The sequence below is a fragment of the Rana temporaria genome, chromosome 6, assembly GCF_905171775.1.
Source record: "Rana temporaria chromosome 6, aRanTem1.1, whole genome shotgun sequence".
NCBI classification, from domain to species: domain Eukaryota; kingdom Metazoa; phylum Chordata; class Amphibia; order Anura; family Ranidae; genus Rana; species Rana temporaria.
The window spans coordinates 79,881,122-79,907,901 of record NC_053494.1 but is presented as its reverse complement, the minus strand read 5'-3'; the positions used below and the strand labels follow the sequence as shown (position 1 = coordinate 79,907,901).

Below are 26,780 nucleotides of genomic sequence, written 5' to 3'. Positions count from 1 at the left end.
ACATGGGAAAAAGAAGCTATAACGTACTTAGGAAATAAAAATCACATCAACAGTCGAAAAACTTTACCCGGTTAATTTTGTCCCTTTAATTAACGACATTAATCAAGACCTGAAAAATCTTGCAAAAAAACATATTTCCTGGATAGGTAAGATTAATGCGTTTAAAAATGATGATATTACCGAAGATAACATACAACTTCAAATGTTCCCAATAAAAATACCGCAAAGTTTCTTTAAAGTAATTAAAACGGTAATTTTGAAATATATATGGGCAGGTAAAAAGGCTAGGACTAAGCTATTCATTGCTGAGCAGGAAAAAAAAAGGAGGGGGGTTGGGGCTCCCTGATATAAAAAGATATTATTCCGCTGTTAATATAGCCAGGCTGATAGAATGGACAAACATACACACTAAAAAAAAATGGGTACGTATGGAAGAAATATTAAGTAGGACACAACTAAATAGAAATGTATGGATACCACCGAAAATGAGGGAACCTGGGCAAAATACACATAGCATAACAAGGAAACGTATTTAGAATATGGGACACAATATTTAGACGGGAAAAAATGGGAGTATAACTCCCCATTAATCCCATTAGTAGGCACAAATTTCTTTCCACCAGGTAATGGAAACACGTTTGGAAAGCAACTGGGGGAGAAAAAAATTAAAAGATATTGGTCACACGGGGAAAAATTAAATTAAGACAAGAATAAAAAAGGAGAAGGGGAACAAAGTATGAGTGAATGGGAGTATTTGCAGCTAAAACACTTTGTGAGCACACTACCACAACCGATTAGGGAAGATAAGACACTACACCCAATAGAAAAAATATGTAATACAGACAAGCCCCTGACACATGGCATATCAAAGGCATACGGAATATTAACGGAGCTCGAGACCCAGGAAACACTGCCCTTCCTAGAAAAGTGGGAAAGCGATTTGGGTAAAAGGATTGATAAATCACAAATGATAGGTGCAGTATATAATCATGCCTCGGACATCACCACCATAGAAGCAAACTATAAATGTATGGTTCGATGGCACCTGACCCCATTAAGAATGAGTAAGATCCACCCAAAACTCAGAGCTATGCTGGAGAAAGCAAAAAGGAACAACTCTGCATATATGGTGGGACTGCCCGAGAATACAGGAATATTGGAAAGAAATTTTGGAATATATTGTAGAAATAACAGGGGAGAGGATCCCATGCAGCCCCCTGCCCTGTTTGTTTCATGGAACTGAAAAAACAAAAAAACAATATGGAACAACTTTGGTCCCAGTGCTGCTAAACGCAGCAAAGGCTCTGATCCCAAAAAACTGTCTGCATCCAGAGAGGCCATCAATTAAAGAGTGGATGGAGAGGGTGGGTATGTGGAAGAGATGGAGTATCTTGCCAGTGGAGAGATAGGAAGAGAGGACAAATACAGGGTGGTTTGGGAAAAATGGAAAATGTTCAAATCTACAGAAAAGTTTGTCCAGGCAATGGCAGAAGCAGATAGGTGAGAAACCAAAGAGAAGACTGCATGACGCACAGATCTAGGGAGGGGGGGGGGAGGGAGAGGGAAAAAAAAGGGGGGCTAGTTATGTAACAATAGCAAGTAACGCAGTAAGACTTGTTAATCGGGAAAATAATAATTAATGGATTAAAAACAACAAATCTGTAATTATAAAAAAGAAAAAGAACCCAAATATATAATTCAACAAAAAAAAAAAAAAAGATAAGGGGAATGAAAAAGATTTGAAAACTCCCACGGATGATGCGAAGCCACAAGAGAGACGCTATAGGCGGTCGAACCGTGAGCTAGTCTCGCTGCTATATGTGAGCATAGTCTGACGTGAAAAAGAAAAAAAAAAATACCTAAATAAGGAAATAGAAATAGAGTTCCAGGAGAATGGGAAGTTGCTCTTCAAGCTATCTACATGTGATTGAGGGAGAGATACATTAAGTGCCACCGATTTAGACATGTTAATTCTCAGACCTGATATGCCTCCGAATTCATTAAGGAGGTTTATAACGTTAGGGGTCGAAGTGAGTGGAGCTGTGAGAAAGAGGAGGACATCGTCCGCAAAACAAGGCACATTTATGTGTCGATTGTCCCACAGCGAACCCTTGTAATGTCAGGGTGATTTCGATCGCGATGGCCAAAGTTTCTATGGCCACCGCGAAAAGAAGGGAAGAGAGGGGGCAACCCTGTCTCGTTCCCTTCTGATGGGAATTGTGCCGAAAAGTGACCTTGGAATCTAACCTGTGCCCTCGGTTGGGAATAAAGTGCTTCCAATATTTTGATAAAGTAAGGCCCGAAACCCCACCGACGAAGTAACTCAAAAAGGTATGGCCATTCAACCGTATCGAATGCCTTTTGCAGATCAATAGACAGCAGGTAGCCCTCTTGGGGGGACTCTCCATCCCAGCCTGACCTCATAAGGGAAATAACATCCACTGCCCTCCGTATCTGGTCCGGTCCCTGTCTTCCCGGGATGAAACCCACCTGATCCCTAGCAATGTAAGAGCCAATAAAGGAAGCCAGTCTATTGGCCAGGGCTTTCGTCATTATCTTCATATCGTTATTAATTAACGAGATTGGCCTATAATTGCTCACTTCACTAGGGTCCTTCCCTGGTTTGGGAATGACCGATATGAACGCTAAGTTTGCTGAGGGATCTGATAATGGATCTTTACGCATGGAATTAAAGAACCGAACCAGATAGGGAACCAGAATCTCAGAAAAAGTCTTGTAGTAATGGTTTGAGAAACCGTCAGGTCCTGGGGCAGTATCAGTCTTGAGATCTTTAATAACATCCCGAATTTCTGCTAATTGGAATGGTGAGTCTAGGATAGAGCGATGGAATCAGAAAGTCTGGGGAGAGGGACTTTCCCCAAGAAGGTGTCAAGGTCTGTTTGGGAATGTCGTGCATCGGAGGAGTATAGGGTTGAGTAAAATGATTGGAAGGCCGTTAGAATCTTTTTGGGTTTTGGGTCAGATGGCCATTCGAAGCCGAATCTTGGGATCGCATATGACCGTACTTTAGGTGAATGTTTAGCTGCTAACTGTGGTCCGAACTTATTCACTCGCATATAATATTTACTATTCTGCCATAATAGGTGTTTGTCCGCCGAGGAAGTGAGAGCCAAGTTGATCGCCAGTCTGGCAGAATCAAGCTTGGCAAGGGAAGCCCGGGAGGGGTTCTGCTTGTGGGAATTACTTAGCAATTCAAATTCTTTCTCAAGTTTCAGTATGTCTATCTGACGTTCCCGTTTCAATTTTGACGAAAGCTGTATGATCTTACCCCGGATTACCGCCTTGTGAGCTCCCCATAGGGAACTAGGAGAAGTATCAGTGTTATCATTGTTCTCAAAATATTCCTGAATCTCCTTCTCCAACATGGTACAATGAACCGTGTTAGAGAGAATTGATGCGTTAAGGCGCCACGGGCGAAACCCGGGGGAAGAAATCACATTAGCTAGTTTAACGAGCACCAAAGAGTGGTCCGACCACGGAACATCAGAAATAGATGCGGAAGACGCATTATGGACCTCAGGGGCATGTAAAAAAATGTGATCAATTCTCGCGTAAGTTTTGTGAGGAGTCGAGTAATGCGTATAGTCTTTTACCGCAGGATTAAGTTCCCTCCAAATGTCCACGAGACCCAATGAGTGCAGAAGACGGGCAATTTGAAGGCTATGTTTAGGAGGTCTTTTAAGGTGTGGGATCCCAGCTGCTGATTTGTTACCGATATTGTCAAAGGTGACATTAGATTCACCACCCAAAATTACCCTTCCCACAAAATGCGGCGCCAAAGTGGTAAATAATTTGGAGAAAAAGTAATTTTGCCCAGTGTTGGGAGCGTAATAAGAGACTATAATGTGGACCATACCTTCTATCGAACCTTTAACGAGAATATAACGCCCGTCCTTATCTGTGATAGTCAGAGAGTGTACGAAGTGGGTCTTTTTAGAAAAAAGAATAGCTACCCCCCTCTTTTTAGATTCAGCATTCGCTAAAAAAAAGATGGGGTATCCACGGTGTAGAAAAGGGGGGTTATATGTGATGGGGAAATGGGTCTCCTGGAGTAGGACTACATCTAAGCCCCTGGAGTGGTAACTCTGAAACGCCTTGCGCCTTTTAAGAGGGGAGTTTAGACCTTGTGCATTATGTGAGGCTATCCTAAGTGTAGCCTGTCTGGGGGGTGTGTCAGCCATGGACCAAAGAAGGTGTGTGCGAGCAAACTGGAGAAAGGCTTACCATGACCCATGAAAGACCAGGACCAAGCGATGAGGAGTCAAGTGGAATTCATGCGTCATTCCTTACCAGTGTAGAGGCCCTCCGTGTGAACTCCTGAGGAATGAAAAGGAAAGAGAACTAGATAAAAAATGCTTAGTAGAAAAATATAGGCAGGACTGGCCGACCAAGTCCTGAATTCGAGTCCCAACCAAGGTTGGACTCTGTATGGTGACAACCCCGATAGGGGTCGTATACCTGCAGTAGCAAGAAGAGCAAGCTCTAACATGTCACCACAGAGGGAGTGGCGTGCGAGACCGCCCCAGCCTAGAGGCCAACAGAAAAATAGTGAAATCTAGGCCGGGAGGTCTCCAGGCCATAGGCCTGGAGAAAAGCTTCCATAAGAGAAAAACAAATAAAACATTTTTAGACCATCAATGAAGGTTTAAAACAAAAACAATATCAATATTAATATGGCAGACAGGCAAAAATTTGTGTACAAGGCAGGACCAGACCCCATAAGCCCAAAAAGGGGAACAGGGACTAAAAAGAAACAAACATTTTGGACTAAACTTAGTGAAGAATAAACTATGCCTGCAAAATGAAAATACTAAAGTCAACTTAAGTAGCATGAACTCGTTGGGTATAGTCAGCAGTACTACACCAGCCGGAAACACTGCATCCGAGCAAGGGAGAGTTATGCATCAAGAGAGAACCAAAAAAAAAAGGAAATTCCAGGAAATACAGTCATCTTGGGGGACGAGATTCTCTGGACCTCTTTGGTGGCTGCTTATTCCACAACGGGGAAACGGGGCTGCCAGTGGGAGGCCTTTTGGATGAACCGGGACAGAGAGAGGCTTCTGGAGGGATCAGTTCTTGATTGATAAACCCAAGACGTAGCAGTAGTTGTTCACCATCTCTGAAGTTCGCAAAGCTATAAGGTTTATCCTTATAATCAAACTGGAGGCGAAATGGAAAGGACCACCTGTATTTGATGGATTTCTGCAAAAGGACCCCTAAGAGGGGCTTCAGGGATCTCCTCTTCTGTATAGTGGCTGGGGATATATCAGCAAATAATTGAACCTTATTCCCCTGAATGTTAAGGTCATCATTATTATGGGATCTCCTCATGACCTCTTCCTTTACATTATAGTAGTGGGGCTTAACCACCACATCCCTCGGGAGTCCATCTTGGCGAGGAGGTTGTAGAGCTCTGTGGGCCCTGTCCAATTCGAGTTTATGATCAGGAATGTCTGGGATAATGGTTTTAATGAATAATTTCACCGTCTCGGGGATATTAACCACCCCTTCAGGGATGCCCCTTATGCGAAAGTTATATCTCCTGTTGCGATTCTCTAAATCGTCAATTTTGGCAAGCGCTAGTTCAAGTTGGTCCTGCAGTGACTGTATACAGTTGGTATTTTGGTTAGTACGTGCTGCGGTATTGTCTACCGCCTGCTCAATGGCTTCCATGCGGGCTCCTATGTTCTGCAGGTCAGCTTTAATAGAGGAAGTGATCTGTGCTGCAGTCTGTGTTAACCCCGCTGCCAGCATGTCAGAAAAACAGTTCAAAAGCTGAGCCATATCAGCTTGAGCGGGTTGGGGCATAGGAGATGGTGTTTGGAGGCAGGCCTGACTCATGGGTATTGTAACATGGGGGTACCCATAATGTCTGCCATAGTGCGCTTGATTAGCGATTCCGTGGAGGCTGGAGAGACCACGATGGGGGGATCAGTACTCACAGGAGTTGCCAGCAAGGGTTGAGTGTGCTGGATCGGGACGAGGGGTCCGCAATAGATTCTGTGTCCGCTGCGTCTCCACGAGGAGGCGCCGCGGCCGCCATCTTGAGGCCTGAGGGAGCTGCTAGGCCGAAATCCAGTTGACGGCTGAAACCCCGTTTTTCACTGCCCCCAGACATCCAGGGCAATGCTCCTCTCTCACCGCTATCCCCACGGACCTTCCTCGGGTGAAATCTCCCAGCTTGTCAGCCGCTAAGAGCCTCAATGTGCTGGGGCGGTCCGGAGCTCCCGTTCAGCACGTCTTCACGGAAGTCCCGCGCATGCGCACTCCTTAACGCCATAAATTTAAAAAAAACTTTACCTTCAGGCCTGAGACAATTTACAGATGTTGGGTAGCGAAATTAATGGTGAGGTAATGAAAAGCAGAGTGTTATCTGCAAAGAGTGCACATTTGTGAGCTGCAGCGGACCCCATGTATGTCTGGATGTCCTCTAATGGCAATAGCAAATGTTTCAATGACAATAGCGAAAACCAGAGGATATAAAGGACAATCCTGCCTAGTGCATTTGAAGATCGGAAAGGATTTGGCGTAGTATCCCTGAAGTTGAATCTTTGCTTTAGGGTTTGAGTAGAGCGCCTCTATCACATTCATGAAGGTATTGCCAAAACCCCATTGTTGTAATATTGGCGTAAAGAATGACCAGGACACAGAATCAAATGCCTTATGCAGATTCAGAGAGAGCAGAAAGCCAGTTTAAGGGGGTACCCCCATCCCAGCTGGACCTCAGAAGGGAAATGAAATCAATCGCCCTTATAATTTGATCGGGGCACTGTCTTCCGGGTATGAAGCCGACTTGGTCCTTATGGACATAGAGGCTAATAAAGGAGGAGATACAGTCTGCTAGGATCTTTGTCAGGATTTTGAGATTATTTATTAAAGATATGGGGCAGGAATTGTCAACTGAGCTAGTGCCTTTGCCGGGTTTAGGAATTACCGAGATAAAGGCTGAATTTAGAGATTGATCTAGTTGGGTTCCTTTGTTTAGCTCCTTGAAGAATTAAACCAATTAAGGTGCCAGAGTGGTAGTAAAATGGTTTTAATTTGGAACAGAGAAACTGTCTGCTCCAGGAGAAGAGTGACTTTTCAAGTTTTTAACAACCAGGGAGGCTTCCTCTGCTGATATCTGTGCTCCCAATCTCTATGGTGACCCTTAATTTTAGGGATCTTAATTAAACTGGAAAAGGACTCCAAGAAATGATCTGGAACTGCTTTTTTTGGCGCTATATATATTTTTTATAAAAGTCATGGAAAGCTTTACATTGAGGGGGAGGGGTGGGCTGGTTGTGGCATAAGGAACAAGAGTGTGGTAGATATTCACATTAGGTAGACAATATGGTAATTTGGCTCGTAGTAGCCTTATTTCTATTTTTATTTAACTTTTCTTATTTTCTCTTTTTTTTTTGTTTTGGTGTGGTATGGATATGGCTCATAGAAGCCTCTTAAATGTTCTTCTTTCTTTTTTGGGGGGGGGAATGAATAAATAAGGCATACTGTTAAAAGGGGGATGTAATACACAGGAACTTGGACACTCTGGAGAGGGAGGGCAATGTGATGAGGGAAATTTACTTATTTTTCTATTTAAACTTTTTGGGGAGGGGGAGATACTTGATGTCGATGAGGATCGTTATTTTGTGTATATATTATTTGATAAATGTGAATATATGTGATTTCAATTGATATGTTAAATACTAATAAAACATTTTATAATAAAAAAAAGATATTGATGTGGGATTTTGCAGCTAAAGGACCAGGCCACTTTTTGCGATTCGACACTGCGCCACTTTAACTGACAATTGTGCGACGTGGCTCCCAAACAAAATTGATGTCCTTTTTTCCCCACAAATAGAGCTTTCTTTTGGTGGTATTTGATCACCTTATTTTTTGCGCTATAAACAAAAATAGAGCAACAATTTTTAAAAAAATCAATATTTTTTACTTTTTGCTATAATAAATATCCCCAAAAAATATATAATAAAATGTCCCCCCCCCCTCAGTTTAGGCCGATATGTATTCTTCTACATATTTTTGGTAAAAAGAATCACAATAAGTGTTTGATTGGTTTGCGCAAAAGTTATAGTGTTTACAAAATAGGGGATAGTTTTATGGCATTTTTATTCATTACTTTTTTTTTTTTACTAGTAATGGCGGTGATCAGTGATTTTTTTGTGACTGCGACATTATGGCAGACACATCAGACAGTTTTGACACATTTTTGGGACCATTGTCATTTTCACAGCGATCAGTGCTATAAAAATGCACTGTTTACTGTGAAAATTACACTGGCAGTGAAGGGGTTAACCACTAGGTGGCGCTGTAGGGTTTACGTGTTCTCTGCATAGTGTTTCTTACTGTGTCACATGACACCGATCTCCTCGATCTACACGAAGCCGAGATCAGTCACTAGTCAGAGTGGGGAGATGCTTGTTTACACAAGCATTTCTCCGCTCTAAACCTCCGTGAGACGATCTCGGGGACCACACGGCCAGGCCTTTAAAGGGGACGTACAGGTATGTTGATATGCCTCTCCGTGCCATTCTGCCGATGTATATGTGCAGGAGAATTCATGTTCTAACCTTTCAATGTCTGCCCATCGTGCTTTCAGTAGCTTCAAAGCCATTTGAATGAGTTTACCTCTGCCGGTGGCCTTATGGGCTGCCCACAGAGTAGTTGAGGAAGTATTTGCTACATCATTAAGTAGAACATATTCCTGAATAGACTTTTCTATTTCATTTGCATGAGCCGGATTGCTAAGGATAGAAGCATTCAACCTTCAACTGCCTCTGCTTTTTTTGCTCTGTAGGCTGCCCAATTACCAGGAAAAGCAGTGAGTGGTCCGACCAGAGTCCTTAATGTAAGACTTTGTTACCCAGGGGATATAGGATAATGAGATGCAAGCAAGAGAGTGTGGGGGGTGGTTCATAAATCATACACAACAGGATAGGGATTGCCAAGTACATAATAAGCAGAAATTAAAGTTGCCTTGCTTTCAAGATATAAGAGACTAACTCTTATTCCTTGTGCTATTTATTTATACAATAGATCCGTGGTTCTCCTTTAACATCTATCTCTTTTAGTCTATTGCTAGAAGTTTACACCATGTCCATGATATTTTTTTTTTTTTACTTGTTTCACCCAATGTTCTATGGTAGGTGTCTGTGACTTTTTGCAAAAGACCGGAATTAGCCCCTTGGCTGCATCCAACAGTTGTGAGACTATACTCTTCTTATATACCCTGATGAAACTTAGAGTGCCATGAAAAGCACTGTACAGGGTCATCTAAATTGAGACCGTCGTTTTTTCAGATATTAAGTTCCTGAGCTCAGCCCAGAATGGCCTGATATTGGAACACACCCACCAAATATGGGTATGGGATCCCTGGAGCCTCACCAACACCTATCTGAGACCGAGGGGTATGCAACAGCCATCATCTTCAGGACCCTGTGATACCTGGACATAAGTTTATAATCGGTCTCCTGTATTTTGGTACATACCAAAGAGGATGTGCTAGTCTTAACATATTACTTTTCTGTAAATCTGTAAAAGGGCGGTGTAACTCTGTTTCTCATTGCCTAAGGAATCTGAGACCTGTGGTGATATCACGTTTATTTAACAATTTATAAGAGATAGATAGCAGACCTCTACCAATAGGCGGTGTACTGTATGCCAGCACACCGTGGTCAGTTCTCTAGCTGTGCTGGGAACTCAGTATGCTCTCCTCCAATGTTCAGATGTATCCTGACACCCCCCGAACAGCCATTTACTGGGAAGCTCAGTGTGCAGCTGCTTCTCCTCCTCCCCCAGCTCTTACGCAGCTGAGAACAGAGGGAATGTATAAAAAAAAAAGGAAAACATGTATTTATAATTTATTTATACCTATACAAAAATGTTTTTCATTTAATTTCTATTTTAAACTTAATGGGATGGGGATGTTTTACAAGGTTATCATTAATCACTTTAATGATTTTAAATTGATTACAGTTGCCCATGGGTGGTAATCAAAAAATAAGTGCCACATCCTATATGATATGGATTGAAGAAAAAAACATTATGATAATATTTTTTTCAAAAAAAAGATGGACTTTGTAGGCACATTGAGATAATATCCAAAAAATATTTTAATAATACATAAATACATAGATGCATCTATATAAAAAATTATGACACAATAAATAGAAAAAAGGCCAAACGGTCTACCAGAGAATGTACTCAATAGTCTCAGAACTTGATGTGGAGCTGTAACGTAGCAACCCATTAATACCTTTAAGGCAGCTAGTGTGTCCATCAGTCACCCATGATTTAAAATAAGACCGTGATTTGCCCAAGGGAACCAACAGAAACCAGTCAATGGTGGTAGAAGGGGGGGCGTGGCCAAGACCAGCATGTGAGAAGACGTGTGTCTCACAGCTCCTCTGCAGCACAGGCTATTGATCCTCTCCCAGCAGCGATCCGACGGATTCGAACGGCTTTTCCGCTGGCTACCAACCCGGTCACCCTCCCGGTCCACCCGCCAGCCCTCTGCACCCGCGGAATGGCGAAAAAAAAAGAACGATTGGCCGGCGCTCGAAATACAAGATGGCGCCGCCGCCGCGGCCCTGGTCCTCCGCACACCACGAGGCGCTGACAAGCCCAAGGAGGGGACAGGCAAGAAGGCTGCAAAGTCACAGGGTAAGGACTACCCGAGGGACATGACCTATTACACCCAGAAACTGGGGGGTCCCCCGGATCAGGACGCGGGGGGGGTGCAGAGCGGGCCCCTATGGCGATGCAGGCCTCACAGGGACAGTCGGATGGAGGGGGTTGGAGATGTGCTGAGCAGGCTGATACAGGGAGACAATCTCTCTCCATGCCAGCAGATGCGGATGCAAAGGCTGGGGACATTGAACAACCGACCCTGGCTGAGATACTAAGAGCGGTTCATGTGTGCACCGCTTCAGTGAATACTATCAAAGAGCAGTTTGGGGGCCTCAGAGAAGATGTGTCCCTGCTGCGGCAGGACCTACAAAAGATCTGTGAACGCATGACAGCCGTGGAGAGCAGGGTGAGTGAGGTGGAGGATAAGCTGCCCCCAGTTGCTCGTGAGGCCCATGCAGCCCATCAACTAGCCAGGGACACTAATAATAGAGCTGTTTACGCCGGAATAACGTGCGCATAGTGGGGTTGCCGGAGAAGACGGCGGGCCGGGACCCCACCACCCTTATTTTGATGGCTGGCTGACGGAAGTATTTGGAAAGGAGGCCTTTTCCCCATTCTTTACAGTTGAAAGGGTGCACCGCACACCAGGCCGCCCACCACAGCCTGGCGCCCCCCCTAGGCCCATTCTGGCCTCGTTGCTGCACTATAGGGATAGGGAGGCGGTGCTGAGAAATGCCAGGGAGAAGGCCAACATCCAGGTGAATGGAGTCCGGGTGTCCTTCTACCCGGATTTTTCTGCAGAGGTGCAGCGTCGACAGGCCAAATTCTTGGATGTGAAAAGGCGTCTTCGCGCACTACAACTACCTTATGCTATGCTATTCCCCGCCAAGCTGAGGGTTACTGCCAAGCGGCAGGCCCACTTTTTTGAATCGGCTCAAGATGCTGCTCTATGGCTTGATCGTAATGAGCAGGCTCTGCGTCACTGTGAAAGGGAAGAGGAAGGAGACTGATATTAAAGGGGCTGGTACAGGTTAATAGGTTTCATTTTTAGTGCATTGCCTGCGCACTCCTATATACATACACCCTACAGGGTGCGACAGGCGCCCCCCCTCCGGATGGCAGCATTCCTTTGTTCATTTGCATCCTTTATTCTTATTTTATTTTTTCTGGTCACCTTTATTTTTGCTATGTTCTGCTGGGAGAAGTTATATTTGGATGTGAACTCTGAGTCATCTTGTAAAGTTGCAAAGAAAATGCAATCTCTCCACAGGAAACGTGGAGCAAATGTGCCTTATTGGGGTCCGCTCCCTGTTGGAGCTGCGGGGTCTGCCTTGTTGGCGGCCTGGACTTGTTTCTTTTTCAGTTTACCGTACTGTTTCGGGATTACAGGCCATGAGTACAGGTCTGTTCTGTTGACGGCCCGGGCCTTCAGTTTTTTGCACTTTCACAGAGAAGTGAGTAGCAAAAACCCACCACTGAGTAATCGCTAAAACCAGTGGGGGTGGGAGGTCTGTGGGTCAGTAATGGTGAACAGCAATAAGCATAAATAAAATATTAACATACACTATAATTCAATTAAATAGTGAACATCACAAACATGAAAAGCATGTAAATCCAAACAGCTTAGTTAATGTGAATGGTGCCAGAAAGTTCAAATTGAACACAATCCAGGTGGAGTCCCAGAAGTCCCAGAAGAGGGAAGATGTGGGACCGTAATAAGGTAAAAAAGTCAAATGACACAAATAAAGTCTTAAAACCCACCACTGAGTAATCGCTAAAACCAGTGGGGGTGGGAGGTCTGTGGGTCAGTAATGGTGAACAGCAATAAGCATAAATAAAATATTAACATACACTATAATTAAATTAAATAGTGAACATCACAAACATGAGAAGCATGTAAATCCAAACCGCTTAATTGATGTGAATGGTGCCAGAAAGTTCTAATATAACACAATCCAAATGGAGTCCCAGAAGAGGGAAGATGTGGGACCGTAATAAGGTAAAAAAAAATCATATAACACAAATAAAGTCTTAAAGTGCACTGTGAACGATAATAGAGGCCCAAGGGGGTATCCCGTGGTAGAAAAGCAGACTTCGGTGCGCACACCTCTAGTGGTGTAAAAGGCTCACCTCCAGGCCATAGCACGGACAGCCTAAAACCAATTAAACACTGTATGTTCACAGGCTCAGCAGGGTAGAGGTGACATCAAAATCTCCACATCAAATGGTCATGTTGAAAGTGAAAGACAAGGGCAGATATGGCATAATACTGTGACTGCAGGTATGGAAGATAATATATCACATGCACATGCACTCACATGGAGGCCTATAGCAGTGGGCATATCTCCTACGAACGGCGAGTTCGTGCGGTCCGTCTTGATAGGTGCACTTCCTCTATCTTTCGTTACCACCTAGGCATCCACTGGGTGTTGGGTGCTCGGAGGGGTATGTAAACAAAAAACAAGAGGAAGGCAATGGTGCAGCTCCGCATAAAAGGTTTAATATAATAGAAAGGCTAAAAAAAACTCACATTTCCAGTGTTAAGGTGTTTCCAAACAAAACGAGCGCCGTGCTCGTGTTCTTCCCGTTAGGATGTGTGGGGTCTGGTACTTCCTGTCCCTATGCGTGGCGTCACATGACTTCATCAGATGTTTGGAAACACCTTACCACTGGAAATGTGAGTTTTTTTACTTTTTCTTTTATATTAAACCTTTTATGCGGAGCTGCACCATTGCCTTCCTCTTGTTTTTTGTTTACATACCCCTCCGAGCACCCAACACCTTTTACACCACTAGAGGTGTGCGCACCGAAGTCTGCTCTTCTACCACGGCATACCCCCTTGGGCCTCTATTATCGTTCACAGTGCACTTTAAGACTTTATTTGTGTTATATGATTTTTTTTACCTTATTACGGTCCCACATTTTGCCACTTCTGGGACTACATTTGGATTGTGTTATATTTGAACTTTCTGGCACAATCCACATCTACTAAGCTGTTTGGATTTACATGCTTCTCATGTTTGTGATGTTCTCTATTTAATTTAATTATAGTGTATGTTAATATTTCATTTATGCTTATTGCTGTTCACCATTACTGACCCATAGACCTCCCACCCCCACTGTTTTTAGCGATTACTCAGTGGTGGGTTTTAAGACTTTATTTGTGTCATTTGCCTTTTTTACCTTATTACGGTCCCACATCTTCCCTCTTCTGGGACTCCACCTGGAGTGTGTTATATTTGAACTTTCTGGCACCATTCACATTAAGCTGTTTTGGATTTACATGCTTCTCATGTTTGTGATGTTCACTATTTAATTTAATTATAGTATATGTTAATATTTAATTTATGCTTATTGCTGTTCACCATTACTGATCCACAGACCTCCCACCCTCACTGGTTTTAGCGATTACTCAGTGGTGGGTTTTTGCTACTCACTTCCCTGTGCATCTGCTCTTTCCACCTCCTCACACAGCGCAGTCACCATCATTTATTTCATTCACATATTTCTGGCCAGGACCGGTTCCAGGTAACTGCAGCAGTCCCCACCCCCCCATAGTATTTAGCACCGATAGCGCGAGAGCCCTTCCAATTTATTTTTTGCACTTTCACCACCTACATCGAGAGCTATGTTCGCTTGCTATTGCACCATGGAACTATGACTGTGTACTCCTGGCTATGTTCGGGACTCTGGGTGCCTACCTGGAACTGTTGCCCCTTAGAGGGGGCCTGCCTTTACTCATAATGTCTTTGCCATTTAATTCATGTCTGCTTTTTCCCAATGGCTGAATTGCCCATAGTCTCCTGGAATGTGAGGGGCTTAGGCTCCCCATTGAAGCGTATGATGGTATCTACCTGTTTAAAAAAGTATCATCCAATGATTCTTTGTATGCAGGAAACGCATTTAACCACTGAAACGCAATGTTGCCTTAAATATGCTTGGGTGGGTAAGGCCTACCATTCTACCCACACCTCGTACTCTAGGGGTGTGAGTGTAATGATTCATGCCTCTATTGACTTTCAGCAACTGGATGTGTGTGTAGACGCTGAGGGTCGGTTTTATATTTTTGCACTGCAGGGTGGGTAAACTGTATTGTATATTGGCTTGTATTTATATACCCCCGACGTTTACCGTAGTGGTGCTCCGGCTGTTGCTGGCCTATTTGGAGGGCAGGCCTGACCTTCCACTATTGATAGTGGGGGATTTTAACTGCTGGTTGAGTCCCTCCGTGGACAGACACCCCAGCTCTGGGGTCTCTGCCATTTCGAGGGAGTCTCCATTGCTGAGAATGCTCAATGAGGTGGGGTGGGTGGATATATGGAGGCTAAGGTACCCATTGGACAGGCAGTTTTCCTGCTTCTCCAAAACTCACGGGACACTGTCCAGAATTGATCTGGCAGTGGGTAACCCTGCTATGCTCCCGTCCATCTTGGATGTGGTATATAAGCCCCGTAGTGTCTCGGATCACTCGCATTTGGTAATTACCTTAATTATTTCTCCACCCTCTACACTTCCAAGTGCCCCGTGGAAGTTTAACGCTTTTTGGCTGAAATTATTCCTGACACATGAGGAGGTGGAGCGGAGCATGGGGAGTTTCTTGATAGTGGGGATTTTGCCGAATCCCCAGCAGAGCAGTGGGATGCCTTTAAGGTGTACGTGAGGGGGCTTCTTATCCGTGAAATCAACAGGGTGAAGAAATACTCTTCTGGGCTCAGAGAGGACCTTGAAAAACAGGTAGCGGCCCTGGAAGAGGCTTTCGTGCAAACCCCGACGGATGCTGCTAGGGAGGCATGGCAGTCCGCTCAATCAGCATATGAGTGGCTGCTGTCCTCCAAGGCAGAGCGGAAGTTATTCTTTTCCAGGCTGGCTTTCTTTGAGGTGGGTGAAAGCACAGGGCGTATGCTTGCCAGGATAGCCAACTCCCAACAAAGGTCTCCCAGCATTGGGGCAATTAAAACTATAGAGGGCAGGATAGTGAACTCCCCCGACCTGGTCTTGGCAGAACTAGCTAGATTTTATGAGACTTTGTACCTCCCGACGGAACAGTTTACCCGGACAGAACTCATGGCCTACTTACAGGACATTGACTTTCCCCGACTTGGGACAGAGCAGCGGAAGGCACTGGATGCCCCCTTTACCTTGAAGGAGCTGCAGACAGCGCTGGCTGAGTTTCCCAATTGTAAGGCCGCAGGAGCCGACGGATTGCCCATGGAGGTATACAAGCACTATGCGCATATGCTCCTGCCGAAACTTTTGGCAGTGTTCAATGCAGCCAGGGAGCTGCAGATTTTGCCTGCTTCCATGGCTACGGCTAATATTGTGCTAATACTGAAACCCGGCAAGGACCCTTTAGACCCGGGCTCCTACAGACCGATATCGCTGTTGCAGAGTGATATTAAGTTACTAGTATAAAATGTTAGCGATTAGGCTGAACGGGGTTATCACAAGCTTGGTCCACCCAGACCAAGCTGGCTTCATGCCTAACAAGTCGACGGCTGTCAACTTGCGAAGGCTGTATCTTAATATGCAATCCCCAGCAGATAATATGGGACAAAGGGCCTTGCTTTCACTGGAAGCTATGAAGGCCTTCGATCGCGTCGAGTGGGAGTACTTATGGGAGGTTCTTGGGAGGTTTGGTTTTGGGGAATCCTACATCTCCTGGGTCCGTCTGCTGTACTTCAACCCACAGGCGGCCATCCGGTCGTCTGGGGCGGTATCGCACACATTCTCTTTGGGGAGGGGCACGCGACAGGGGTGTCCATTGTCGCCTCTACTTTTCGCTTTGGCAATAGAACCCCTTGCAATTAAAATTAGAGACAGCTCGGAGGTAGTGGGGTTTAGGTACAGAGACAGGCAGGAAAAAACTGGTGATGCTGCATACAGTCGGGAGGGAGTCGGTGGCAACTGCCTTGGAATCGTTGGCCTTTGGGAAACCGAATAAACAATACCCGACCTATAACCTTATTCAAAAAGTTTGGAACAAAGCTAGGTATCTGCAGGGAGTGTTCACAGAATATAGTCCCATCTGGTCTAATGATTCATAACCTGAATTGGCTAAGTTACAGCATGGGACACTATGGAGGAGATATGGGGTGGTCCATTTGTGTCAGATATTTCGTAATGGGACTCTGCTCTCATTTGAGACCCTGCAGGGTCTTTTCAGGCTACCACAGTCAATGAAGTTCTACTATATGCAACTTAGTCATGCAGTGAAAGCCCAGAGTGGTGCTGCGGAGTGGATTTCCTCTCCTACCCCTTTGTTTAATCTAATCGCAAGAGCTCCTAATACCAAGGGATTTATATCACAGTGTTACAATATGCTGCTGCACAGCTTTCTGATCAAACACCCGCTGAGGGTGAGGGCCAAGTGGGAGGGAGAAGTGGGCCCGATGGACGGTGAGCAGTGGGAGGAGGCCCTACAGGCCTCTGCTCTCTGAATGTGTCCCATAAAGTGTCGCAATTGTACCTATTGCTGAGGGTGTATTACACCCCCCATAGACTGTTTGCTATGGGGCTGCGGCCCACCCCACTATGTACCAGGTGTAAGAGTGATCACAGTAACTTGATTCACCTATTGTGGAGGTGCCCGAAGCTTCACCCTTATTGGAAGGGGGTAGTGGACACTATTAACAGGGTGTTCCAAGTCTCATTGCCTACAGACCCAAAACATTGTCTGATCCTTATATTGGAAGAGTTGGAATGGGAAGAAGGTACTAGAGTGGCTGTAATTAGGTCTCTATTCCTGGCTCGCAAGCTCATAATGTCCCATTGGATATCGGAGGAGGCTCCTAGTTTGAAAGAGTGGATTAATACCATGGGGGATATGCTCCGGAAGGAGAAAGTGATATACCAGCATAGAGGGTGCTCCCAGAAGTTTGAGAGGCTGTGGGGCACGTGGCTGGATGTACCGGGCTTGGCCCCGGTGGACCTGGTCACGGGTAGATTACTGGGCCTGAGTACTTGAATGTGGTTCTAGATTGTGATTGGGCCTCATCTGCGGGATATGGGGGTCCTTTAAGATGGGAGGAGGAGGCTGGGCATGGCCGGGATTGGCTAATAACATGTATGTGGTTGGTGCAGTGGTATGGTTTATTTTGCCTGAATTTGTACTGGAATGTTTTTTGTTTGTAGCCTCGATGTATGTATATTTTTACTTGTGCTTCAATAAACTTATTTCTGAATAAAAAAAAATGGTGGTAGAAGAGAGATTAATGAAGAAGGGCTTTCAGGTGTGGGGAGTGAGAAAGGAAACAGAATTAGAGAAACCTCAATATGGGTAGGGGACCCATGGGGCGTGGGCCAAATCATGGCCCACCAATGTCTCCTCCAGTACCACCGAGGCAATATGAGTCCCTTGGCATCTCCAACTAAGGATTCTAGTTAAAGCGGAGTTCCGCCTATTTATTTTTTGTTAAAAGTCAGCATTTAAATTGTGAGACACTTTGTGTGTGTATGAGAGAGCCTGCCGCATGGATCTGCACACGTTACTACTGGAATTTTATTTGAATATATACATGTGTGATTGGTTATTTTGAAAGAATACAAATGTCTGATTGGCTGATTTTGAAGCAACCACCTCTCCTTGTTGTTCATGTTGACAGTGGCCCAGATTCAGGTACGACTTGCGCGGGCGCAATCGCGATATGCGCCGCGCAAGTACGGATTTGCGCCCAGGCAAATATGCGGATGACCCAGAAAACAAGCTAAGCCTGAAATTAGGCATTTTTCAAGGGACGCAGTTTCTCTGCCCCAGCGCAATTAATGGGCATTTTTGCGCAGGGTGCAACTTGCGCTCTCATTGTTTTCCCTCAGCAAATATGCAAATGAGGAACGAACGATGATTCAAAAATCTGCGCGTGTGAGGCGCAGTTTGCACAACAAGCGCGCAAGCTGTTCGGCCCGGGCAAACTTGCACATTATAAAAGCAGGGGCAAGTTAGCAACAGATGGCCACAGGTCAGCTGGAGAGCAACTACAGCAGCACAGTTACGGACGAGCTGAGCAAGCAGAGCACCCACACTTTCTGGACCTCCCATCTGTGTGCCAACATGCCAGGGGGCAGCCATGGTTCTAGCAATACTACTGAGTGAACCGACTCGTAGGAGGGCACGGGAGAGGATATACCGAGTGCGCAGGAACATCTTTGACATGAGTGATTTGGAGGTGTATCGCATGTTTAGATTCAGCCCTGAAGTCATCCTGGAATTAGCCACAATCCTGCATGATGACATCACCAGCCAGACACATCGTGGACATGCAGTGCAGCCACTGGTCAAGGTAGTGGCAACCCTGCATTTCCTGGCAAGTGGATCTTTTCAGCGTACAGGTGGAATTGTGGCTGGGATGTCCCAATCCTCCATGAGCAGGTGTGTGCACCAGGTTATTCCTGCAATCCTGAGACGCATGTCCCACCAGTTCATCAAACCCACCCAGGAGGTCCAGCGGCAGAAGGCAATCACAGATTTCTATCAAATTGCCAGATTCGTACCCATGTGGCACTACGGCCCCACCCCCGTGACCTAGAGCATATATACTGTAATAGGAAGCACTGGCATTCCATCAATGTCCAGGTCATAGTTGATGCCCATGGCCTCATATGGCATGTCCGTGCCAAACACCCAGGGTCCTGTCATGACAGCTTCATCTACCGTCAGAGCAGCATCCCAACAGAATTTGAACAGAACATGTATGGGGACAGCTGGCTGATTGGTGAGTGACATGGGTGTCAGGTATGACTGTCCCCCCCCCCCCCCATGATGCAGACATCACGAGGGGCACATGCACGACTAACATCCTCCTGTCTTTTCTCTTCCAGGTGACGCGGCATATGCACTGGGACCCCATATGATGACCCCATTCCGGAACCCCCAAACCCCAGGAGAGGAAAGATATAATGAAGCTCACGCACGTACCCGTGCAGTGGTGGAACGCACATTTGGCATCCTTAAGTCCCGTTTCAGATGCCTGGATAAATCCGGGGGGACCCTGTTGTATTCCCCAAACTTTGTATGCAAGATCATCGGGGCATGTTGTATTCTGCACAACTTTGCCGAGAGAAGGGGCCTGCAGATTGACATACGTGATGACCTGACCCCCGAACCACACAATCCCCCCCCCCAAGCAACTCTACCCGATCTACTGAGGGAAGAGCAGTCAGGAGTGGTCTCGTGGAACGTCTCTTTGCACGTTAATCACACACAATAATCATGTCACAAGTAGAATGCACGCGTGCACACCACTGTGTTCCCTAGCACACACACCCCACATGCACCCAAAATTGGATTAGACCCAAGGATACCCCATGGTATTTGGGAGCAGCAACGCTGCGTCAAGGCTCCAATTATGTTGCTGTCCATTCATACACCTTTCACACGGCAGAGGGTGACACCCCTTTTCCAACAGGAGTCACACCCCCCCATTCACACACCAGTCACACTGTAGTATACACTACTCACTTTTTTTTAGGGACTACAAAATAAAATAAAAACTCAAACTTTGAGCATAAATAAAAAATAGAAAAGCTCATAATCTGAGCAAAAAATAAATATCCAAAAAAAAATCATATGAGCATAATAAAACTAAACAGAAAAAGCTCATTATCTGAGCACCAAGGGATATGTTAAATAAATAAAAAAAAAGGCACATGAAAATATATATATATTTTTTTTAGACATCCTCGTGCCAAGGGTGCCCCGGCTCTGGCTCCTCGTGGTTGAGCCTGTGGTGGGGATGGAGCATGGGGTGGGGATGGAGGGGGAGGTGGTGCCTGTCTGCCCTCCATGGCGTTGGCCAGGCGGGTGAGCACGCTGTTGGTTTGTGCCAACATCCGCAGCTGCCGGGTGGTAGTGCTCCTCTGGTGCCGCCGGGTTAGTCTCCCCTCCTCCCGCACAGCGGCAGTGTTGGCCTCCACCGCACCTGCCAACCTGCTCACCTCCGCTGTGAGCAAAGCGGTGGCGTCCTGCTGTTCTACCATGCAGGTGACCATGGCTCCACAGTTCGCACTGACTTCCTCCAGGCTCTCTGTGTCTCTTTTCCCCCGGTCAGCATGCAGGGTGAGGGCCTGCTGCACAGAGGAGGAGGAGGATGCCAGGCTGTCCGCCACCCGCCTCAAATCACCCACCATGTCCCCTAGATGGCGGGTCTGCCGGCCCTGTTCCTCCTGCAGACCTTCGCGGAGGACGGAGGGTACACCCCTCGTTTTGCAAAGCGCCTTCCTGGGAGGAGAGGCTGGGGCCCGTACTGAGGGAGAAGGGGAGGGGGTCACACTGGAGGGAGGGACACTGGAGGGGCTTGCCCTGGAGGGGGATGACGTGATGGTCGGGGGGGTGGTGGGGAGGTCAGGGATGGTGGGATCCTCCTGGAGGAAGACAGAGACCTCCAGGTGGAGGATAATGGACTTCTCCTCCACTTCCTCCTCCATAGTTGGCCTATGTTCACTCTCCTCCTCCACCAACATGGCCAGTATCTCCATGGGGGTTGACTGTACCACCTGATGATGTGGGGATGGCATGGGTCGCCCTGCAGCCGACGACGGCCCAGCTTCATCCTCAACATCTGTGGATGACACAAAAAAACACATGTTGCTGGAGCCACACACTTGTCACATGTTCCCTTCTACCCCCTCATATGTTCACTTCTACCCCCTCATATGTTCACTTCTACCCCCTCCCTTGATACACAGCAAATCTATATATATAAAACTCAGTGTGTGTATGTATGTATGTTCCAGCATCACGTCCAAACGGCTAAAGATATTAACATGAAACTTGGCACACATGTTACTTATATGTCAGCAACAAACATAGGATAGGTGGTTTAACCCTTACCCACCCCCATTTGCCATGGTCGGGGTTTTTCTTTAAAGTCCCATTCAACTCTATGGGAAATACATGTTACTTCATGTTCCAGCATCACGTCCAAACGGCTAAAGATATTAACATGTAACTTGGCACACATGTTACTTATATGTCAGCAACAAACATAGGATAGGTGGTTTAACCCTTACCCACCCCCATTTGCCATGGTCAGGGTTTTCCTTTAAAGTCCCATTTAACTCTATGGGAAATACATGTTACTTCATAACTTCCAAACGGCTGTAGATATTTCGATAACACTTGGTCACATGGGGCCAAATCCTCAAAAGGGATACGCAGGCGGAACTGCTGTTCAGCCTGCGTATCCCTGTGCCTATCTTTGGAACTGATCCTCAGAAGCAGTTTTCCAAAGATAGGCAGAAGATCTGACATCTGTAAGACACTTACACTGTCAGATCTTAGGATGCAGTACCGCATCCGCCGCTGGGGGCATTTCGCATTGAAATGCCGCTTTGCGTATGCAAATGAGGACTTACGGAGATCCACAAAGCTTTTCAGCTTTGTTTTTTCTGCGTAAGTTTACGTTTGCATACGTAAAATTAGGGCTGCTTTTACAAGGTGTAAACTGTTTACACCTTGTAAAAACAGACCTTTTTTTCGATCGCCGCGATTTTTTTAAAATTTTGAATTTTTTTTTTCGGCGCGTAACCTTTTTTTTTACCGGACGCAACTTTATTGTCCCCTGTCGCAATCCACAAAGCCCGGCGTAACGTAATTTCGCGCGCTGCCCGTCGGGAAAATGACGTCACGAGCATGCGCAGTACGGCCGGCACGGGAGCGCGCCTCATTTAAATTGTAATCGCCCCCTGGAGAAGAGGTCCGCCTTGCGCCGGGAGAATTTAAGTTACACGGCCTGAAATTTCTAGGTAAGTGCTTTGTGGATCAGGCACTTAGGTAGAAATTTTAAGGCAGTGTAACTTAAATGGGAAAACATAAGTTAGGCAGGATCTTTGAGGATTTGGCCCATGTTACTTATATGTCCACTTAAACTATAGTATAGTTCATTTATCCCTTAACTACCCCCATTTGTGAGGGTCTGGGTTTTTGTTTAAAGTCCCATGCAAATCAATGGGAAATGTATGTTCCCACATAACTTCTGTACGCCTGGAGATATTTCAATAATACCTGGTACACATATTACTTATATGCCAAATAAAAATATATGACAGTTAAATTAACCCTTACCTACACCCTTATATAAAAGATGGGTATATTTATATTACTATGATTTTCCTCCCCAAAAGGTTAAGATGGGAAGACCGGGCAACGCTGGATATTCAGCTAGTATGAGATAAAACACACTTACCAGTCCCCAAGTCCCCAACAGTGGAGTCATATCCTGGAACTCCCTCCACCTGCTCCAGCGACAAACTTTGAGATATGATCTCCTCCTCCGGATTTAATCGTATTGGGCAGGCTGGACCTCCTCCCGTGCCCCTGGTATGTTTCCGGATAATCACCAGCTTATCCTGGACCCTACGCCGCATATCGTTCATCTTTTTTTGAATATCCTCCCAGGTCCTCTCCTCGTTGCCCAGGGCATTTATGTCCAAAGTAATGGCATCATAGATAGCCCTCCTTTGGGCTACGGTGGTGTGCTTCCGCTGGGCACCATACAGCACAGTAGTATGGCGAGTGAGTGCCGCCAGCATTACCTCCATCTCAGCGGAGTTAAATTTCGCTTTCCTCTTTTTTTTCCCTCTGAGGAGGTGCCATCTCCAATAAAGGACAAAATTACCTTGCTCAGGGGGGGGGGGGGGGGGGGGGAGTTGAAAAAAGCAGGATGTAATTTTGCACAGGACCTGCGCAGGTCTGCCCCTATTTATTTTCTCAGTGCAAGCAGGTGGGCAGGATTTGCCCAGAAAGTAGGACAGGCGCAGTTGCACGCATGCGCACATGGGAGCGGTCGAACTGTGCATGCGTGCGCCGGGCGCAAGCCACTGCTGAGCGGACAGACCATCATTTGCATAAAGGGCACACCCACTTTCACTTGCGCTGGCTTGCGCCCTCAATTTTGCCTTACATAGGAGCAAATTACCACACAAAAGGCATCCTGAATCAGGTGGCAATCTTGCCAAATTGCCCCGGCGCAGAGCAATTCAGCTGAGCTGCACAGGTGTAATTAATGTGCAAATCTACCTGAATCTGGGCCAGTATAAATAAACAGAGCTGATCATCCTACAGAGGTTTCTGCTAAGCTCAAGGTGATACCAGCATACCCTAAAGTGTTCCGGAAACAAAATCTTTGTTGTGCACACATTTTCCAATACCACATGTTGCTAAAACCTCAACACTTTTGTTTTTTAGGCAAGGTTATTTTCACTTTAAAAAGTTTCATAAGCAGAAAATAGTGTTGTGATGAGCATGAGTTGATGCAATTTAACAGCTGTCATTTTATATTTTCAGAGTGTCAACCATCTAGCCATGGAGACTAAAAAGGTGATGAAGGGAAACCATTCAAGGAAAACTGCCTCCTTTGTCAGGGTATGGTTGAAAACTACAAACACTGTAGAAATATGCTCATTCAGGAAAAAACTTTAATCCTATTCCTTCAAATTTTCTTGTCACTGTGATCAAAATGTACATTTGAGTCCACTAACAATTGAATGAGTCTTCTTAACCACTTAAGGACCGCATAACGCCGATATACGTCAGCAGAATGGCACAGCTGGGCACAGGCACGTACATGTACATCGCCTTTAAGAGCCCAGCCGTGGGTCGCGCGCCGCCGGCGTGCGCACTCTACCCGGTCTGAAGCGCCGTGGGACCCGAACGCCGCCGGTGTCCCGTGATCAGTCACAACAGCAGAAGAACGGGGAGAGGTGTGTGTAAATACACCTTCCCCATTCTTCACAGTGGCAGTGTCATTGATCGTCTGTTCCCTGATATAGGGAAAGACGATCAATGACGGCACACGTCCAGCCCCGCCCCCTACAGTTAGAAACATATATGAGGTCACACTAAACACCTACAGCTTCCCCTAGTGGTTAACTCCTAAACTGCAATTGACATTTTTACAGTAATCAATGCATTTCTATAGCACTTTTTGCTGTGAAAATGACAATGGTCCCAAAAATGTGTAAAAATTGTCCGTTGTGTCTGCCATAATGTCGCAGTCACAAAAAAAAATCGATGATCGCCGCCATTAGTAGTAAAAAAATAATTATTAATAAAAATGCCATAAAACTATCCCCTATTTTGTAAACGCTATAAATTTTGCGCAAACCAATCTTTAAACGCTTATTGGGATTTTTTTACCAACAATTGGTAGAAGAATACGTATCGGCCTAAACTGGGGAAATTTTTTTTTTATATCTCTTTTGGGGATATTTATTATAGCAAAAAGTAAAAAATATTGCATTTTTTTTCTAAATTGTCGCTCTATTTTTGTTTATAGCGCAAACAAATAAAAACCGCAGAGGTGATCAAATGCCACCAAAAGAAAGCTCTATTTGTGGTGAAAAAAGAACACCAATTTTGTTTGGGAGCCACGTCGCACGACCGCGCAATTGTCCGTTAAAGTGACGCAGTGCCGAATCGCAAAAAGCGGCAAGGTCCTTAACCTGCATATTGGTTTGGGTCTTAAGTGGTTAAAACAAAAAATGTCCTAGTGACAATGGTCACTAGGACAAATAGAAAAGGTGAATCTCCCTAGAGGGAACACAAACTGCAGTAGAAATCTTATCAGGGTTCTAACCCAATCTCTCTATTAAAAAAGTGGGGGGGGGAATGTTTTGACATAAAATACACCCTTAACCACTTAAGACCCGAACCTTTAGGCAGCTAAAGGACCCAGACAGTTTTTGCGATTCGGCACTGTGTCGCTTTAACTGACAATTGCGCAGTAGTGCGACGTGGCTCCCAAACAAAATTGGCTTCTTTTTTCCCCACAAATAGAGCTTTCTTTTGGTGGTATTTGATCACCTCTGTGGTTTTTATTTTTTGCGCTTAAAACAATAATAGAGCGACAATTTTGAAAAAAATTCAATATTTTTTACTTTTTCTATAATAAATATCCCCCAAAAATATATAAAACATTATTTTTTTTCCTCGGTTTAGGCCGATACGTATTCTTCTACCTGTTTTTGGTAAAAAAACCCGCAATAAGCGTTTATCGATTGGTTTGCGCAAAATTTATAGCGTTTACAAAAAAAAGGATAGTTTTATTGCATTTTTATTAATTATTATTTTTTTACTACTGATGGCGACGATCAGCGATTTTTTTCATGACATCGACATTATGGCGGTCACTTCGGACAATTTTGACACATTTTTGGGACCATTGTCGTTTTTACAGCAAAAAATGCATTTAAAATGCATTGTTTACTGTGAAAATGACGGTTGCAGTTAAGGAGTTAACCACAAGGGGGCGCTGATGGGGTTATGTATGGTGTGGCTGTAGGTGTGACGTCATCGATTGTGTATCCCTATAAAAGGGATCACACGATCGATGTCAGCGCCACAGTGAAGAACGGGGAAGCTGTGTTTACATACAGCTCTCCCCGTTCTTCAGCTCCGGGGACCGATCACGGAACTCCAGCGGCGATCTGGTCCGCGAGTCCCACGGTCATGGAGCTTCGGACCGGGTCGCGTGCATGCGCCCGCGACCCCACGGCTGGGCTTAAAGAGCCACGTACATGTACGTGGATGTGCCCAGCCGTGCCATTCTGCCGACGTATATCGGCGTGAATAGGTCCTTAAAAGTTATTGTCACTTATAGCACAGCGGAGTAGGCCCTATCAAGGGTCAGGATCACTGTTATATTATATTATAGTTGTTTCGTTTTTAAACAGTTTTGGTTTTAGGATTATGGCAAGTGCCAAATAACTCCTCTTTAGAAAGGGTTTTTGTCTGCTTCGAGGGAAATAGGCAATCAAATGTGTGCTTCTAAAGCAGTGTTAAAAAAAATACTGTAAATGTTTGTTACATTTCTTTGTAACATAAAAGATGCATAATGAAGTATTCTGTAACCATGGGTAATGCAGCTGCAGCCTTCAGGACACTTGCAAGCAAAGCTGCAAGTCCAGTCCCTTCAAACTCCCGACATGTTCAGATATTTGCTAGTGTCCGTAGGAGAACAGACATCATCTATCTGCCTTGAGACCAGCAAAATTTCATCTGACGCGGAGATACTGAAGCCAATTTTCACAACTTTCCATCTGGAAGATGTGATGCAGGACTGTAATGTTGCCTCCTCCTTCTATTTATCAAGAGAGGAATTTTCTGCCACTGTGTCTAAATTAATGGGGAAACG

The 26,780-nt window shown here is 45.3% G+C and overlaps 1 protein-coding gene across 5 annotated transcripts in view; it reads left to right on the top strand.

Moving 5' to 3' along the window:
- Window positions 1-26,780, top strand: part of VPS35L (VPS35 endosomal protein sorting factor like) — a 1,107,598-nt gene that overhangs the window by 895,784 nt on the left and 185,034 nt on the right. For 4 of the 5 annotated variants that reach the window (XM_040358550.1, XM_040358549.1, XM_040358547.1 and 1 more), the window contains one exon: window positions 23,933-24,010. The exons of the other annotated variant lie outside the window; for it this stretch is intronic. In XM_040358550.1, coding sequence (XP_040214484.1) covers window positions 23,933-24,010 — 78 coding nt within the window. The remainder of the gene's footprint in view (window positions 1-23,932; window positions 24,011-26,780) is intronic. 5 annotated transcript variants of the gene reach the window in all.